At 41.6% G+C, this 16,996-nt stretch overlaps 1 protein-coding gene across 4 annotated transcripts in view; it reads right to left on the bottom strand.

Moving 5' to 3' along the window:
- Positions 1-16,996, bottom strand: part of POC1B (POC1 centriolar protein B) — a 98,538-nt gene that overhangs the window by 54,066 nt on the left and 27,476 nt on the right. For all 4 annotated transcript variants that reach the window (XM_040637305.1, XM_040637304.1, XM_040637303.1 and 1 more), the window contains one exon: positions 15,340-15,519. In XM_040637305.1, coding sequence (XP_040493239.1) covers positions 15,340-15,519 — 180 coding nt within the window. The remainder of the gene's footprint in view (positions 1-15,339; positions 15,520-16,996) is intronic.

The following is a 16,996-nucleotide window of genomic DNA, read 5'->3' on the forward strand; positions in this document are numbered from 1 at the left end:
CATTCTTTTTCCCCTAAGTGGTAGGGGGAAAACAGAAGAACAGAAGACCAAGAAAAAAAACCAAAAAATTTCAGACTATTAGGAAACTATGAATAGTATTTTTATTATTAATACTTTAGCAATAACAAAAACCAAAAAAGACAGACTTATGTCATAGACTGATTATATTTCAATTTTCTCTGTACTTTCCCTCTATGCCCAGATGACTACAAAGGTCATCAATTAAGGGTGTGGATTATAATTGAAGGGTTTCGTTTATGTTGTTCTCTCACTCTCTCCTCTCCTCCCTCCCCATTTTGAAGGCTGACTTAAAAATAATTCTTCTTGACAGAAACTTTGAATCTGTCATTTATGGACTTACCATATAAAAAAAGGAGGGTAGAAGCATAATTAAGTTCTACGTGAAATAATCTTTTAAAATTCTGGAAAGTGGGACGCCTTCAGTTAAGCATCTGCCTTTGGCTCCGGTCATGATCCCAGGGTCCTGGGATGGAGTCCTGCATCGGGCCCCTTGCTCAGCAGGGAGCCTGCTTCTCTCTCTGCCTGCTGCTCCCTCTGCTCCTGCTCTCCCTCTGACAAATAAATAAATAAAATCTTAAATAAAATAAAATAAAATTCTGGAAAGTAACCCTGCAAGGAAATGCTTGCCATGCTGGGTAGTTCAGCTTTATTTTATATTATTTTATTTTTTTAAAGATTTCATTTACTTGAAAGAGAAAGAATACGAGCACAGAGGGAGAAGGAGAAGCAGACTCCCCACTGAGCAGGGACCCTGATGAGGGGCTCAATCCCAGGACCCTGAGATCATGATCTGAGCTGAAGGCAGATGTTTAACCAGCTAAGCCACCCAGGCACCTCTTGATTTTATAATAACATAATATTTTATTAATCTTTTCCTCTAGAAAAGAAGTGAGGAAGATTCACATATGAAGAGCAATATTAGAGAAATCCTTCAAATAGATGATAGTATTTCACACGATCCTGGGGAAGGAACACCTATTCAGTACCCCCACCGAAATAAACGTCGCATGATAACACAACTAATACAAGGAATCAAATTGCGTTTCTTAATAAGTTATCTTTTAAAAATCACTGTGAATATTTTAAAAAGTATTTCTAAGACATTACTTGGTTCTTACATTTTCAGAAAGCAAAAATGAAAGAATGGTTAATAAAATGGAAATGACCAGATTAAAAACAAAGTCATTGACATTACTGGCCAAATACCACCACCTCCATTACCGTTATTATCCTGCCTACATTTATTGAGCACGTATATCTTAGAATGGATCCTAACACATTACCTATAGCAACTCATTTAATCCTCAAAATAATCCTACAAGACAGTGCTACTGGTAGCCTTAATGTACAATATACCCAGCCCCATAAAGGATCAGGTAACTGCCAGAGCCACACAGCCAGGAAGATTTGACCCGGCAGTCTGGCTCCATAGCCAAACCTCTCAGCCACTCTGCTCAAGTCCCTGACTGAAAGGAGACGTTCTTCAACTGACTAAATGATTTAGAGCACAGTTCAGTGTGGCTTCTGGGTAACCACACAAAGTTCTAGAGTGAAGGGAAACCATGAGGCAGTGCTCTGAGGAGGCTATGTGACTAGGCTCTGACCAGCAGGCTAGCCACTGGACTATTCTCTAATACAAACCTGTCTGTGCTGCCATACGCTGTCAGTGTCCTTGGGGAAGATATTCATTCATTCATTCATTCATTCATTCATTCATTCAAATATTTACTGTGCACCTGCCAAAACCAGGCACTGGGCATTGTCCTGGGTCCTGGGGATAAAGTGGTGAATGAGACTGGTAAGATCCCAGCCCTCATGAGGTTTACGTTCTAGGAAGGGCACACAAATATCATTTTAGATAATGCTAAGAAAGGAGTTTGTAACAAAAAGGTGTCAATTTGTCAGCAGAAGTTCCATTGGAGCAACAGGATTTTAAAGAAACCTGTGAATAAGAGAAAGGAGGATCTTGGCTGGCTAGAAATTCATCCTGAGCAGGAGGAGCGAGAGCTCCAGGTGCTAAAGAAATGAAGGGGATGAGAATGTCAGGTAAGTAAAGAGTGAAGGGCAGCGGGGGTGGGGGGTGGGGGTTCTACCCCAGGTCAACACGACCAAAGGAGGACTCGGGGTTAAGGCTGTCCCTCTCCTCTGGACACCACATTATAATCTCTGCATATGGCCTCTCTATATGTTGTTGTTGTTTCCCTTGGGAGGGGTTAAAAGTGAGGATGGTGGTTTGTAACTTCTCTTCTCCCCTTTCATTTTAAATTAGATACATCAAAAATAGGTTAGCACCAATGAAACAGGCTTCTCTTTGCCCTGACTTTGGGGCAAAGGATCGTCCTTTCCTTTGTCAGGGCTTAAACAACATCTAACTGGGTTATTAATTTTAAGAATGTTAAGAGGATTTAAAATTTCTACTGAAACATCAACAGATTTCTACCTCTCTAATTTAGCCCCACTCAACCACCTTTTAAAGCCTGCTCAGCAGGGAGTCTGCTTCTCCCTCTGCTTCTGCCCCTCCCCCTGCTCCCTCTGCTTCTGCCCCTTCCCCTGCTCTCTCTCGCTCTCTCAAATAAATAAATAAAATCTTTAAATACAAATAAAAAATAAAACCTCTAGAGAGTGTGTCACTGACATGGACATTATATTAGTCAAGACTGACTCATGGATTAGCACATATGAACTGTCTGTAAGGTATCTGGGACATTAACTGAACTACTATTTAATCTCTTAAACATAGTGATACGCATTTGAGAGAATCAGGAAATTACTGAGCTTCTTTCTAGAAACTCTGGTTCACAGGTCCTTGAGAATAGCCCAATTGTGTAACAGGAGTTCTTTAAGTTGGAATCTATGGAGTTCCTGAAACTCTATGTAAAATTGTATTACTCTATGCACAGATATAGAGCTATTCACTCATTAGAGAGCCAAAGGGGTTCATGAACCATGAGAAGTTTCAAAGTGTTTATAAGAAATAAAAATTTTCCTTTGGAAATTTCTTATCATTGGAATAAATAATCTATGAAAAAGACAGTTGCAGCCCTCAGGGCTCTGACACCAAACCCAGGAGGCATTGCTCCATGCCCAGCAAGAAAGAAACAAATCATTAGTAACTGGTACTCTGAAGCCAGCGGCTATTCAGTAGGAGGGGAAGCAGTAAAAAGCAGTGGAAATAAGACTGCCCAGTCAGTACATGGTCCCGAATTCTAGGGCCAATTCTGCAACTGCCCAGCTATGTAACCTTGTGAAATTCAAAACCACACTGGCCACCGTTTTCTATTTGTATAATGAGGGCGTTTGGATCGCATTCAGACCTAAACTTTCATAGACTCATTAAAAAAAATATATTGGCAGCCTCAGAGTTTGCTTTGGTGGGATTTTGTGTTTGGATACTGAGGGTGAAGCTCAAGGCAATAAGCAAAACATTTATGTTTTGTTGTTGTTTTTTTAAGTGTTGGTCAGCATCAGAAGAGAACCCATCTGTTAACGACAGGAACAGGATTCATTCCTACAGCTGCTGAGACAAAAAGCAGATGAAAGAGATATAAAAAGATTTAACTATGCCATGAAACATGCTAATTATTTGTTGGGTCATTTACCATTTATATGCCCAGACCTCTCTCCTGGGATCTCCACCCATAAATACAACAGCCTGCTGGGCGTCTCCTCTTGGATATCCTGCAGGCACCTCCGACTCTGAACTTGTCCAAATCTGAACTCATCGTCTACCTCCCCAAACTGCTCCTTGTCCAGTGTTCCTTTTTTTCAGTAAATACTTTCTCAGGCCAGAAACCTAGGAGTCGTGTTTTGTGCCTCTTTCTCCTCCACCCCCCCCCCACTCCAATCCAGTATCAGGCCCTGTCTCTTCAAACCACAATGGGAACTAATGTCTTCCATTCTCCACAGGCAATAAAAGTGATCTTTAAACATTAAATCAAATTTCTCTGATTAAAACGCTTTGATGATGTTGCACTTCCCTTGGGAAAAAGCCTGGCATCCTTCCCACTGCTTACCAGGTCCTCCAGAGTCTGCCCTCCTGTCTCCTCATCATTCTACTTACTCTTCCTGGCATACACACCTCTCCTCTCAGGTCCTTGCTCCTGTCGCAGGAAGTTTCCTCACCAGCTGTTCCCTGTGCCTCAAATGCTGCTCCCTACTCTTTATCTAGTTTAAAATACCTAAGAGGATTTTACTCATCCTGCAAGCCTCCGCTCAGCGTCACTTCCTCAGGAAGTCTTCCAGACAACCCCCCCACCCGCCCCCCGCCCAGGTTAGTCCCTCGGTCTGTGTTCTTAGAGTAGCTCATATTCACACTTAGGTCACACTTGTAACCAAGCAGTCTGTCGGCTTCCCCAATAAATATAAGCTCCAAGAAGACAGAAACCACATCTGTCTCATTCATTGTTGCACCCCAGACACAGTATATGGCACTGAGTAGGTCTTCAGTAAATATTTAAGGCATTTAAAAGAAATTTTTTTAAGAGAATTGGGTCCAACTTAATATCATAGCCAATGAAAGCTGATGTTTAAAATCTTTGCAATTTGTTGTGCAGATCAATATACCTAATGACGCTTAACTGCATACTTGAAAACGGTTAAAATGGTAAGCTCTATAATATATATATCTTACCATTATAAAGAAAAATCTCTTCCATTGAGACGGTCAAAGATCACGTGTAACACTACCAACAACTGAAAATTAAAGGTAGATTTTTCCCCTAAAAATTAATGCTGGTAAAGCAATAATGTTGGAAAAGTTGTCTCAATAGGCTGTACTTATTTTTGATGGAGGATACCATAAGAAAGCATACGTTATCCTAGAGTACACATTATGTTAGGAATACAGGGCCACAATAATTTTACCTACTAGAAAAATTCTTTGCCACTGGAAAGACAAAATATTTCTCACCTATGTATATTTCAAATGATAAATGTTTTCTTCATTACTCATTAAAGAAAAATTGCATGTTAAAAACATGGGAAATAGAGTAAGTAAAAAAAAGTCCATAGTCCCATCACTCAAAGTCACACTTTACATTGTATGTATGATAGCTACTTTATCTTTTGTACTATAATGAGTTCTGAATTTTGCTCTCCCTCTCTCCCATAAACATTTTCATGTCATTACTTGTATATGGTTTCCCCTTTTAATGGCTACACAATAGTCTAAATTTATTTAACTAGTTTTATTTGGAAAAATTGTTTCTTTCCAATTTCTCATCATTATAAATTATACTGAAAGCAGTATCTTTGAATACAAAGCTTTTTTTTGCATACAAAAGAGTATTCACTCAGAACATATCTCCGATTGTGAAGTCACTGCAACAAAGACACCTGATATATTTTGCAAATTGATTTCTGAAAAGACTACACTAGTTTATATTTTAGAAGCATGAATATATTTCCCAATATACAGCTTATCTTAAAAATATTTCTGTGAATTAAAATGTATGACCATAAACAACAGTTACTCCAAAGAACATAGCTAGCTATTCATCACTTCTTACATGAATAGGCACCATCTCTATGCCACATAGAGTAAGTCTAGGCTCCAAGAACAAACTTATGGTAAGTACCAAGCATAGACAGACACGGAATTTTAATGAAGTCTATGCCATACATTTAAAATTCAAATACTAAAGGGAAAAACAATTGCTCTGCTGACCCTCTATATTCATTTAAATATACCGCCTATGTATTAGGAGGAAGAGCAGTATCATTTGGACAACTTTTAATGTTTAATTGTTTAATTCATCTACAAACTTTGTAAATGTACAGTATGCAATAAAGATCCCACTTCATATTCTTCCAAACAGAAGTCCAATTTCTTAACTATATATTAAACAGTCCATCCACTTCCCCACTGATTGGAAACACCATCTATCATAAAACATATATGCATCTCCTTCTAGACTTTCTATGACTTATTTTCCTAATAGTATACCATTATCACCATATTTTAATTTCTATAATTTTATACTGTGTTCTAATAGCAGTTGGACAAGTTTCTTCTCATTTTTTCCTTGTCATTTTTTTCTTGGCTATTCTTGCACATATAACTCATCCATATGAATTTTGAAATTGGCTTGGTAGGCTCCACTAAATTCCTTTGGCAGAACTTCTAGACAGAGGGAGTAATGGTTATCAGACTTAACTCTCCTACTATAAACAATCATACAACTGGACAAAATATATGAAGCAACTATTTTTAGGCACTGGAGAGGAGACAGCAAGGGTTGTGAATTTTGAGAGAGAGATAAAAGGAGATGAGCGCCAGATCGATCCCAGATTTGTACCTGGGAGCATTTTCCAAACCATGGCACAAGGACGTAGAGCCCAAGGAGACAGCAGCAGTTAACTGGGCAGAAAAAACAGAAGTCAGAATTCAGAACTGGACTAAAGGCCTGGAATTTTAAAGGCAGGGTGTGAGAGAGGAGCTATGAAGAGCAGAAACCCCCCAAAACATCTGCCTCCAAGCCCCCTTGAGTCTGGTCAAATACAAAGCTGCTTATGCTTTGGACAACCAGGCTTGACAGAGAGCAACCACTGAGACTAAGAGCTGAACAAAGATGCCAGAGGTAACATAGTAGTGAGAGATGTTCAAGTTCTAAGCAGACTTTGCTAAATGCATCAGGCATTTGGTTGAGGCCCTAGAAAGGACCAGGACTACAGCCCAAATGTAACCGCTACTCTAGATCCACCCTAAAACAGCCTAAATCCAAGCCTCAAGAGAAGCTAGCTGAGCCAGCAGAAAGTTAACTGCCTACCAAAACAAAACTCTACACTTTCTAGAGATGACAGAGTAACCCACACCCTCGAACACTTAGCAATGTTTGGGCACACAATTAAAAAAGAAAAAAAAATACAAGACATACAAAGAAGCAGAGAATCTTGACCCACATAGGACATCAATGTTAGAATTCACAGATAAGAACTTTAAAACAATTATTATAAATATGTTCAGGATTTAAAGGAAATGATGGGCATAATGAGCAAACAAATGAGGAATCTCATCAGAGAAATGGATAAGCTTACAGTAGATCAGACACTGTAGGAACAAAAACACCAGGGAAGCTGAAGAAAGGCCAATAGAAACTATGCAAACTGAAGTGCAAAGAGAAAAAAAGTTTAAGAAAATGAGCAAAGCCTCAATAAACAATGGGATGATATCAAGATTCAACATACATGAATTGAAATCCCAGAAAGAGATGAGAAAGAAATGAGGGCAGAAAAATATATGAAGAACAAACAAAATTTTTCCAAATGTGATAAAAACATCAATCCATATATCCACACTGGTCCATAAACCATAAGAAAAAAATACAAAACCATAGCTAGGTTCATCATGGTCAAACTGCTAAGAAAAAAAACCTAAGAGCAGGAAGAAAAAGAGATACATTACATATAGGGGAATAACAATAAAAATGACTACTGCCTTTACATAAGAAAATTGCAAAGCAGAAGACAGTGAGAAGACATCCCCTAAGTGCTAAAAGAAAAATTATCCACTAAATTAAAATTCTACAGAGCAAAAATATCCTTTAAAAAGGATAAGCAGAAAGAGAGAATTCATCACCAGGAGAAATTCATCACTACAAGAAATAGTACCTGAAGTTTTTTTAGGTTGGGGGGAAGTGATACCAGATGGAAACTTGGATCTACCTACATAAAGGAATAGACAGTGCTGGAAAAGGTAAATAAGAGAGCAAATATAAAGACTTTTTTATCTCTTATTTTCTTGAAAAGAAAATGGCTGCTTAATGTAGTGTGGGCTCATTGCCATATACAGAAGTAAGATTGTCAAGATTTGGATAAATGGAGAAAGATTTTTTAAGTTCTGACAGAACTTTTATAACTTTTTTTTTAAAGATTTTATTTATTATTTGAAAGAGAGGGAAAGGGTGAGAGAGAGAGAGAGAAAGAGATCATGAGCAGAGGGTAGGGGTAGAGGGAGAAGCAGACTCCCCACTGATCGGGAGCCTGATTCGGGACTTGATCCCAGGACCTGAGCCGAAGGCAGACACTTAACTGATGAGCCACCCAGGCACCCCAGGATTTTTATAACTTTTAATATTATATATAAAATGACATAAATTAATTCAAAAGTAGACAGTGATATATTAAGGATATAGACTGTAACCTCTAGAGGTTGCTACTAAACAAAAACCAAGACAAAGAGCAAAGCTAAAAAGGCCAAACAGGAGATAAAATGGGATACTAAGAAATAATCAATCCAAAAGGAGGAAAAAGAAATGAACAGGGGTGCCTGGGTGGCTCAGTCAGTTAAGCATCTGCCTTGGGCTCAGGTCATGATCCCAGGGTCCTGGGATCGAGTCCTGCATTGGGCTCCCTGCTTAGCGGGGAGTCTGCTTCTCCCTCTCCCCACCCCCTGCTTGTGCTCTCTCTGTCTCTCTCTCTTTCTCAAATAAATAAAAATCTAAAAAGAAGGGGAAAAAAAGAAATAAACAAATGAGACAAATAGAAAACACAGAGTAAGAGGGTAGACTTAAACCTAATCATAGGAAGAGTTACATAAATATAAATGGATTACGTTCTCCAATTAAAAGGCAGAGATTTTCAGATACAAGTACTTGGAAATAAAGTTACGTTCTGATAGTTAAATACATAAAGTACATTCAATGAATGATAGCAGTTACCTATAGTAGCAACCCCAAACACTGTGTGCAAATGTGTGAAATGACTGTGAGCACAACCGAATGGTGACTCCAGTATAATCCACAGGAGGAGAAACTGGAACATGAGGGTAGTTGATAGCTGACATTAAGTGACAGTTTATGTTCATTCACTTGTTTAATTTTCACAAAGACTCTATGAGGAACATACCCCTTGATACCCATTTTATAGCGGAACAGACCAAGGCCCAGAAAGATTGAATCATGTTTGCAGGATCACGTGCTGGTGAGCCCACACTCTTAACGACCCTGTACTGCCTCTCTGCTGAATCTAAACAACTGTGCTGTGCACCTGGGATGTACTATGTCACTGGAGAGGAGGTGTCCAGCCACAGCAGGAGGCAAGAGGAGTCAGTCTGTCTCCTGCCTGGCCCGGGGAGGGAGACCTGACCAGCTGATCGTGCAGTTTCCTGGGCAGGTGTGTGCACGTGGCAGAGGTGGCCCCATCACACAATCTGAACCTGAGAAGACTATTCATCAACATACTTTTTTCAACAAACTTTCTTGCTTTAGTTCCAGGACCCATCAAGTCCTTATTCTGACTTTGTTAGCAGAGGAGGAAGGCCCTGACTGAAGCAGGCAAATATTCTAGTCCCTCTGCAAGTTAGCACTGTCACTGTAAATAAGTAAATTGGCATCTGGCTTGTGTTTCAGACTCTCCTAAGTTTATTAAGCATGACTCAGTGCCTCAGAGCATTGTCACCTCTGAATAAAAAGTGAAAACAGGACTTCTGGTCCTTCAGATCTTTGGAAGGAAGTCCTGGACTGGGATGACCCTGGCAAGGCTAAGTTCTCACAGGAAGTTGCACAAACACTGGAGAGGCTGGGCTTGAGGGGTCAGTTGAGCCCTCTCAATGCTCCTGTTGTCTAACTACAATAGCATGAGCAAGAAAAAAGATGATAATAAATGCATGAGAAAGACTCTCAAAGCATGCTGTAGAGCATATACATGGAAAGTTGCCCCAAAGATGAGATCCTTATTCATTAAATTTAACCAAATTAGTTATCAAAGAACATTCCTCCAGAGAGGCCTCTGCAGTTTCACATGAATCACTCATGCCAAACAGTTAGAAAACAACTGAAGAAGGAAGGAAGGAAGGAAGGAAGGAAGGAAGGAAGGAAGGAAGGAAGGAAAGAAAAGAAAAGAAAAGAAAAGAAAAGAAAAGAAAAGAAAAGAAAAGAAATCAATCCACCTCGGAACCACAAGGTACCAGCGAGATAAAGGCATTCCATTAAGACCACATGAGCTCAGTACAAAATTATCTCAACAGGGATGGACCAAAATGGAAAAAAAAAAAAAAAGTGAAGCCCCATAAACATTCTCCATCACAATGTGCATGTACAGTCCTCTTATATTTGATATAAAAAATCCACAGAAATGACTCTTTCTTGAAGAGGCCCATGAAAACTCCCACCTAAGCTACCCGCACACCTCTCACTGATTCATTCAACCCCCATTTCTGCACACCTCCTCCGAGCCTTCCCCACCCCATACTAACACTGCAGTGCTTCTCCCACTGTCCATGACTCCATCGCCAACACTAGCCCCTGGTACCCACCTCACTGGCTCCCTCCCTTCAATCAAAGTCACCCCAGCAGAGATATGTAAAAGAGCACCTTCCAACCCCAGCACTCTCTATCTTGTTACCCTACAGTATTTTTTCTGCAGAGCACATATCACTAACATATTTTCTTATTGTCTACCTCCCTTTGGTAGAAGGAACTCTACAAGACTGGGAATTTTGTTTTGCTTTCTATGGTTATCTACAGAATTTAGAACAGTGCCTGTCAAGAGAATACAGTATGAACAAAATACTTGTAATTCAAAGTCTGACAGGGAAGAGAGGCCTAAGCAAACAGATCTCATAAACAGGACAATGCAGGGGCATAAAGGACTTCTGATAAGCTGGGAGTCCAACGTTTCCTGGAGGGAGAGATCCAGAGCAGGACCGTGAGGGAGGGGGGATTCAGGGGGCATTCCAGACAGGGCAGGCAGCATGTGGAAAAGGCACAGAACACAAAAGAACACTGCACACAGGAACTCTGTATCGCTGCAAGAAGGGGATGGAGACAGGGACAAAAGACAAGGTTGTAACAGGAAGGCAGAGCAGACATGCCAGGGCAAGGAGTCACTGAGTGGTTTTAACCTGAGGAGCAGTACAAGCAGATTTGCATTTCCTAAGGGTTTCCGTGGAGACAGTGGAGCAGTGGTGGTGGGGGCTGGGGAAGGAAGGCAAATCTGCAGAGAGGAACATTTGGGTGTCTTGAGCGCACGTCACTGGATGCAACAATATCTCCCACTTTTCCAAAACACTGCTCAACTATCACATCTTATAGAAAGTGCCTTTAAAAAAAAAGTGAGAATTTTTAAGGCCCATTTCTCATACACATTTACATGCACATACAGAAACACATGCTAATAAAACCAGGTTTGACTGTGTCCAGAAACCACACCATGTAATTAGATAGCAATTCTTTCTTTCTCCAGCTCACAGCTCTCCTGCCCCCTGAGTCGGTATCACTGTGAGGTCAGCTCTTTGCCCACAGTGTCCCTCAGCAGCCACAGGTTTAAATAAGCCTAAGGCGCGGCTGGCTGGCTCCATCAGCAGAGTATGTGACTCTTGATCTCAGGATCATGAGTTCAAGCCCCAAAGGGGGTGTAGAGATTACCAAAATAAATAAATCAACTTTTAAAATAGGATTTGAAAAAGAAAAAGAAAATAAGCTTAATGTAGAAATCCCAAGGGAAAGGCCTGCCATTTTAACAAGACTCACTAAGTCCTGTAGGCAGGAGATGCCCTGCTCCAGATGGCAAGCCTGAGCTCAGTGCCCTCTGCAGGGACTGGAGATCGGGCTGGACCAGCATACACATAACATAAAGAGAGACTGTGGGGGAGGGCGGGTTCCTCAGGGAAAATTGGGCACCATCTCCAGAAAACAGAACAGATGCTAGACAGACAGAAAAGCAGGGTTCCACCATCCCTCCTCCTCTCTAACTGATGAGGGAGAACATTTTTAGGGGGGTCTTCCCCAATTCCTAAATTTCTCCCTAACTGATGCTGCCTAGCCGGAGGAATGGCAGGCTTCTGGCATCACTCAGTTCTGAACACAGTATTTCTCATTCTCACAACAGTCCATTTGAGAAGCCTCATTACCCTCACCTCCCACTGAGGCTGAGAGCCATAGACTAACTTGCCCAAGGGTAATTATGTGGCTCAGGGAGGCATATGAGTCTTGGCCTAGCTCAAGCCAACTTTCTAAAGCAGTCATGCTGTGGGATGTAAGATCAATTAGTAGAGAGCTTGGGAACGATCATGCTTCTTCCCCATTCCAAACCCTCTGGTGTCTCTGTGTCACCTGAAGGATGAAATCCAAAGTCTTTTTCATGACATCCATGACACTGAGCCTTCCCCACATTCCCCCTCCACCTCACATCCCACTTCACTTCCCCTGCCTGGCAACAGCTGAATAATTAATGTTCCCAGAGCACAAAACGTTTTCCCAGGCCATAGCGCCTACTCCTGCTGATTCCCTCTGTGAATGGCTTGCCACCCCTCCCCATCTGACAAAACGCGGCTGCCTCTTCTCCTGCCTGTCCCTCAGGGCTGGGCCCAAAATGTCCTCCCCAGCTTTTCCTCACAAAGGTCTAGTTCAGCGCCCCACTGCATACTCCCTTAGTGCCTTGTGCGTCATCCCAATGGACACATTAGTTTGTAATTATTTTGTATCCATTTTTTCCCCACTGAACGATAAAATATAAAAGCTCCTCGAGGCTCAGACTGTGGTTTTCATCTCTACCTACCTAACACGCAGCATGGGTGTGTGGTATGTAGCAGGGCTATGCTCATTAAAGGAATATTCTGAAGATCAAAATTTTACATTATTGGCGACCTTTTCAACATTTCGTAAATTCTTCTTGTATTAGCAACACCTTTTCTTTTGCATGTATATTATACATAGATGATTCAGTACAAGGGCAAGGAATAAAATACCTCCTAGAATTTACTATAGGAAAAATTTTGCCTTATCTGAACAACTTGACAGGATTCCTTTTCGTTGTTAGAACATGAAAATACATCAGCCATCGTCATCCCATTGATACCTTGGCTGCAGGAAATTCAGGCTAAACCTGTCAGATTTGCACTACCCAAAGTTACATGGTTCTAGATAGAATTGTCTCTCCGTTCCCTCCAATTGTGTTACAGTTATTATAAACCACCTTGAATTATTTTAGGAAGGAAATAGCGACGGACAGGACACACTAGATAAATAACGGCTATCATTCAATGTTTGTGCTTCTGATGAGCTCCCTGATGAAGGTAACAGAAACCAGTGTCTTTGCCAACATATGCAGAGTCAATTCTAGTAGGAGCTGAATTATGACCCCCAATCCCCGGCCTAGTCTCCTGTGTCTCTGTCTGTTCTCCGGGTCTGATCCACTGGACGATAGATCTCTGTTCACAACATCATTTCATAAATAAATACAAATGATTTGACCAGCCTCTTGGGACCACCACACGTCACCTCCTTAGGTGGGAAAAAATTATCAACTAAAGTTTTACAATATCTTTAAAAATGAAACAAGACTGTGATATCTAATGATGATGATGAGGACGACGGCTAAGATTTATCTAGCGATTACTCTGTGGGAGGCACGGTTCTAAATGTTCCACATGTATTTACTCACTTAAATACCATGACAACCTGTGCAGCAGATTATTATCCTAATTTAACAGGTAAGAAAACTAAGGCACTGAGAAGTTAGATAACTTTCCCAAAGGTCACACAGCTGGTAAGTGGTGGGGCTGGAATTTTAACCTCTATATTTAGGTCCCAGGTCCATGTTCTTGACTACACAGCTCTATGGCGTATATAGAAATAAGACTGAGATGGCCAGAGCCAAAAGTAGCTGAGATCTTTAGAAGGGGAAAAAAAAAAGCTATTGACTAAAAATATGACCTTCTGTCTTTTTTATTTTCATTAGCCTCATTACCCTAGATTATAATCAAAACCTGAACAATAATTCCCATTGAGAGCATGATAAAAGGAGCGTGGGATGTAAGGCGAGACAGACAGAGCTGGGCTCCCCCACCCACTCCCCCTCCACCACATCCTGGCTGGGGATGCCCAGCACGTTGTTTCATCCAGTGTGCACAAAGTTGGCTGGCTGCGGGCTTCACAGATTATCCCCTAGTTACCATGTCTACACTAGTCCCCTTCCTTTGAGAACTGTCCTCTCTCCACCACCAGAATGCATGGTTGGTATGTACTCTCACCCCTCAGCTGGCTGGGGTAACTGGTCTCGGTCAGGTGCCTGGCTAACCTGAGACAACCACAGTGTCTCAGTGCCTGGAGAAGGGATGGGCACAGGATCCAAGCTGAGAGCTGCCCCTGGCACTTGTCTAACTGGAGTTAGGAGAACCTTTTCCTGTGTAGTCACAGAGCTGTGAGGACTTCTGCCAAGAGCTGGCAGTGACCTCAGCAGCAGGGTGTTTGACAGAATAGAGTCGGCGTGTAGGGAGGCCTAGAGAGACACTGGGGGCATTGGAGTCCCTGGTTCTAGTGTCCCCTTCTTCACTCCAAGGATACCAAACATCAGCCAATTAATCACCTTGAGAGGACAAAAAGAATTTCTTTGGGTTTCTATCACTTTCAACTAGATGAGTTCTAACTTTAACTCTGAAACTCAGTTCCCTTATCTGCAACACTGGGAAAATAAAACAATTAGCCCTATCCTCCCAGGGCAGCTGGGGAAATATTTTAAGTACTTTAGCAGTATGTCGTAAGAACAGAAAGGGACACCTACAATAGCACTTGTCCTAATAGACTACTGCCAAAGACTGTGGAATCATTCTTAGTTCCTCTCCTTGTCTTTCTCATCCAGTGTGACAGCAAGTAGTGTTGGTTGTATCTTCAAACTACGTCTGGAATCCAATCACTTGAAATCTCTACTGCCACCACCGTGGTCCAAGCCAGGGTATGAACTACTACACATAACCTCCCAATAACACCCCCTGCTTCTGCCCTGACTTTGACCGCCTATTCTCCACACAGTAGTGAGAGCAATCCCATTAAAACGTTGGTCAGAGAGGTGAACACGCTCCAGCGGCATCTCATCTCACTCGGTGCATGTCAGCTGTTCCTGACCTGGCTGAAGCCTCCCTCGGGGCCTCTCCTATTCCTTCCCCACACTCTGCTCCACACCAGCCTTCTTGCTGGTCCTCGAACAGCCCCCAGGCTCCCACCCCAGGGCTTCTGTACTAGTTTCCTCTATCCAGGACATTCTTTTCCCAAATATATTCAAGCCTTGCCCCCTTCCCCTCTGTTAGGTCTCAGTTCAAAGGCCACCCTCTGAACACCCTGTTTAAAACTGCAGCCCCCCCAATCCATTTTCCTGTTTATTATCTGTCTCCCCTTTCTAGAATGTAGGCTTCATGACAGCGAGGGGTTTTGACTGTTTTGTTTCCTATTCTTTCCAGCATACAGCAGACACACAATAAATATTTGCTTAATGAACGAATGAATGAATTTGTCCTCAATCCTCTTTTCTGGGGGTTGGGGGGGGTAAACATGGATGACAGCAGGAAAAAAATGTGGAAATCTTATGACAAAGCTTCACACTTACTTGGCACAGCGTACCCAGTGTGTATGTCGGTACAAGGAATACAAGAAACGCTGGCGGTACATGTTCCATACTTTGATGGATTTGTCTTCAGAGGCTGTAGCTAGAAACTGGCCATCGGCTGAAAAGTCTACACTTCGAACTGGAGCTGTATGAGCTTTAAATTCAGAGGATTTCCCTCTCCTGGAAATAAACAATTTAATATTTATAACACTTGATTTCATTATAATCAATAACTATTGATTATATACAGACTTTGAAACATATAAAACAGTTAAACTCCTATAAAAAGTTAACAAAAGTATGAAAAGTTTCTTCATCAACACTCTTTAAAGCTGGTTTTACTAATTAAAGTCACAACTGATCCTTAACAGGAAAGACATGGGTGGTCCCACTCAGAAATGCACTTGCTGGTTTTGTTTTAATTGGAAGCTACAGAATAATATTTTTAACAAATCTCGACCATCAATTTTAACTTCCTGTTGTTCCTCTAGAAAAAGCAATAAATAGTTTAAAGAACCGGGAATCTAGAAATCTAAGATAGATTAAATGAATAGCTCCAAGGAAGTGTTTTCAAACTGGGGTCACGTGGAACTCACGTGGACCAGCAGTCTGGGTCGGGAGGGAAGAGATGCCCCTTACGCCATTTTTCCCCTCTACAGAACATGGCTCTAGGTGATCTGACTTTCCTGTTTCCACTTGTGTTCGCACCCACCAGCAATGACAACTGAGACCCCCAGGGTGTATCTCAGGCCTTGCTCAGGCCAGGCCCAATCTTACACTCACAAGCAAAACAAAGGACAAATGGTAATAACACAATCCAGTTCTCAACTTTGAAACTTCAGATGCTTCTTTTTTCTTCTTGACTAGGGTGAGAAAAAGAGAATAGGAAAAGAAAAGATGGAGAAAATAATGTGTGGCGTTTAAGGAGAAGCACCAAGGAGGGAAAAAATGTTAAAATAGTTAGGGGCAGGCTAGCAGATAGCACTGGAGTTCAAAGGTGGCATTTGGGAAATACTACTTTGTGTCGGCATTCCAAAGTTCCCAAGACACTTTGGAAAGTGTCTTTTCATTCAGAAAGTCGTATTTACATGTAACTGAAAAACATTGGGCAACAGAATTTGCAGAGCTGAGAAGTCATACTCAACTGCTCCCCTTCTCTTCCCACATTCAGTAGGTCAACAAACGGATTTAGTGATAGTGATAAATTGCTATGACTTCCCAAATATCCTTTTAATACCTCTTCTTTCTATCCCAGCTACGCTTACACTAAGGTAGATACACCCTCCATATCCTTCACTGAGATTATCACAAAAGCTTCTTAACCCATATCCCTGCTCTAATCTTCTATCCTCCTCCAGTCACGTATATATTGTGCTTATTACCTCCCTAAAAGTGTCATTCTAAGCATGTAAATCCCTGCATAAACGTGTCACTGGCTGCCCTCCAAGGAAAGGTGCAGAGCCCAAGCTCTCCCGCGAGGCATCCTGCCGCTACACTGAACTTTGGACTCAGAACAGTTGCCGAGCTTCAAACACACCTCTGGCCTTGCACTTACTGCTTTTTCTCAGCCTGGATTATTTCCTCCACCCCAACCCCCCTTGACTCACCCAGGCAGGCTTCATTGCTCCTTATCTGCTACATCTATTTTGCTTATTAC

This window comes from Ursus maritimus, unplaced genomic scaffold, assembly GCF_017311325.1.
Source record: "Ursus maritimus isolate PB19 unplaced genomic scaffold, ASM1731132v1 scaffold_21, whole genome shotgun sequence".
NCBI lineage: Eukaryota > Metazoa > Chordata > Mammalia > Carnivora > Ursidae > Ursus > Ursus maritimus.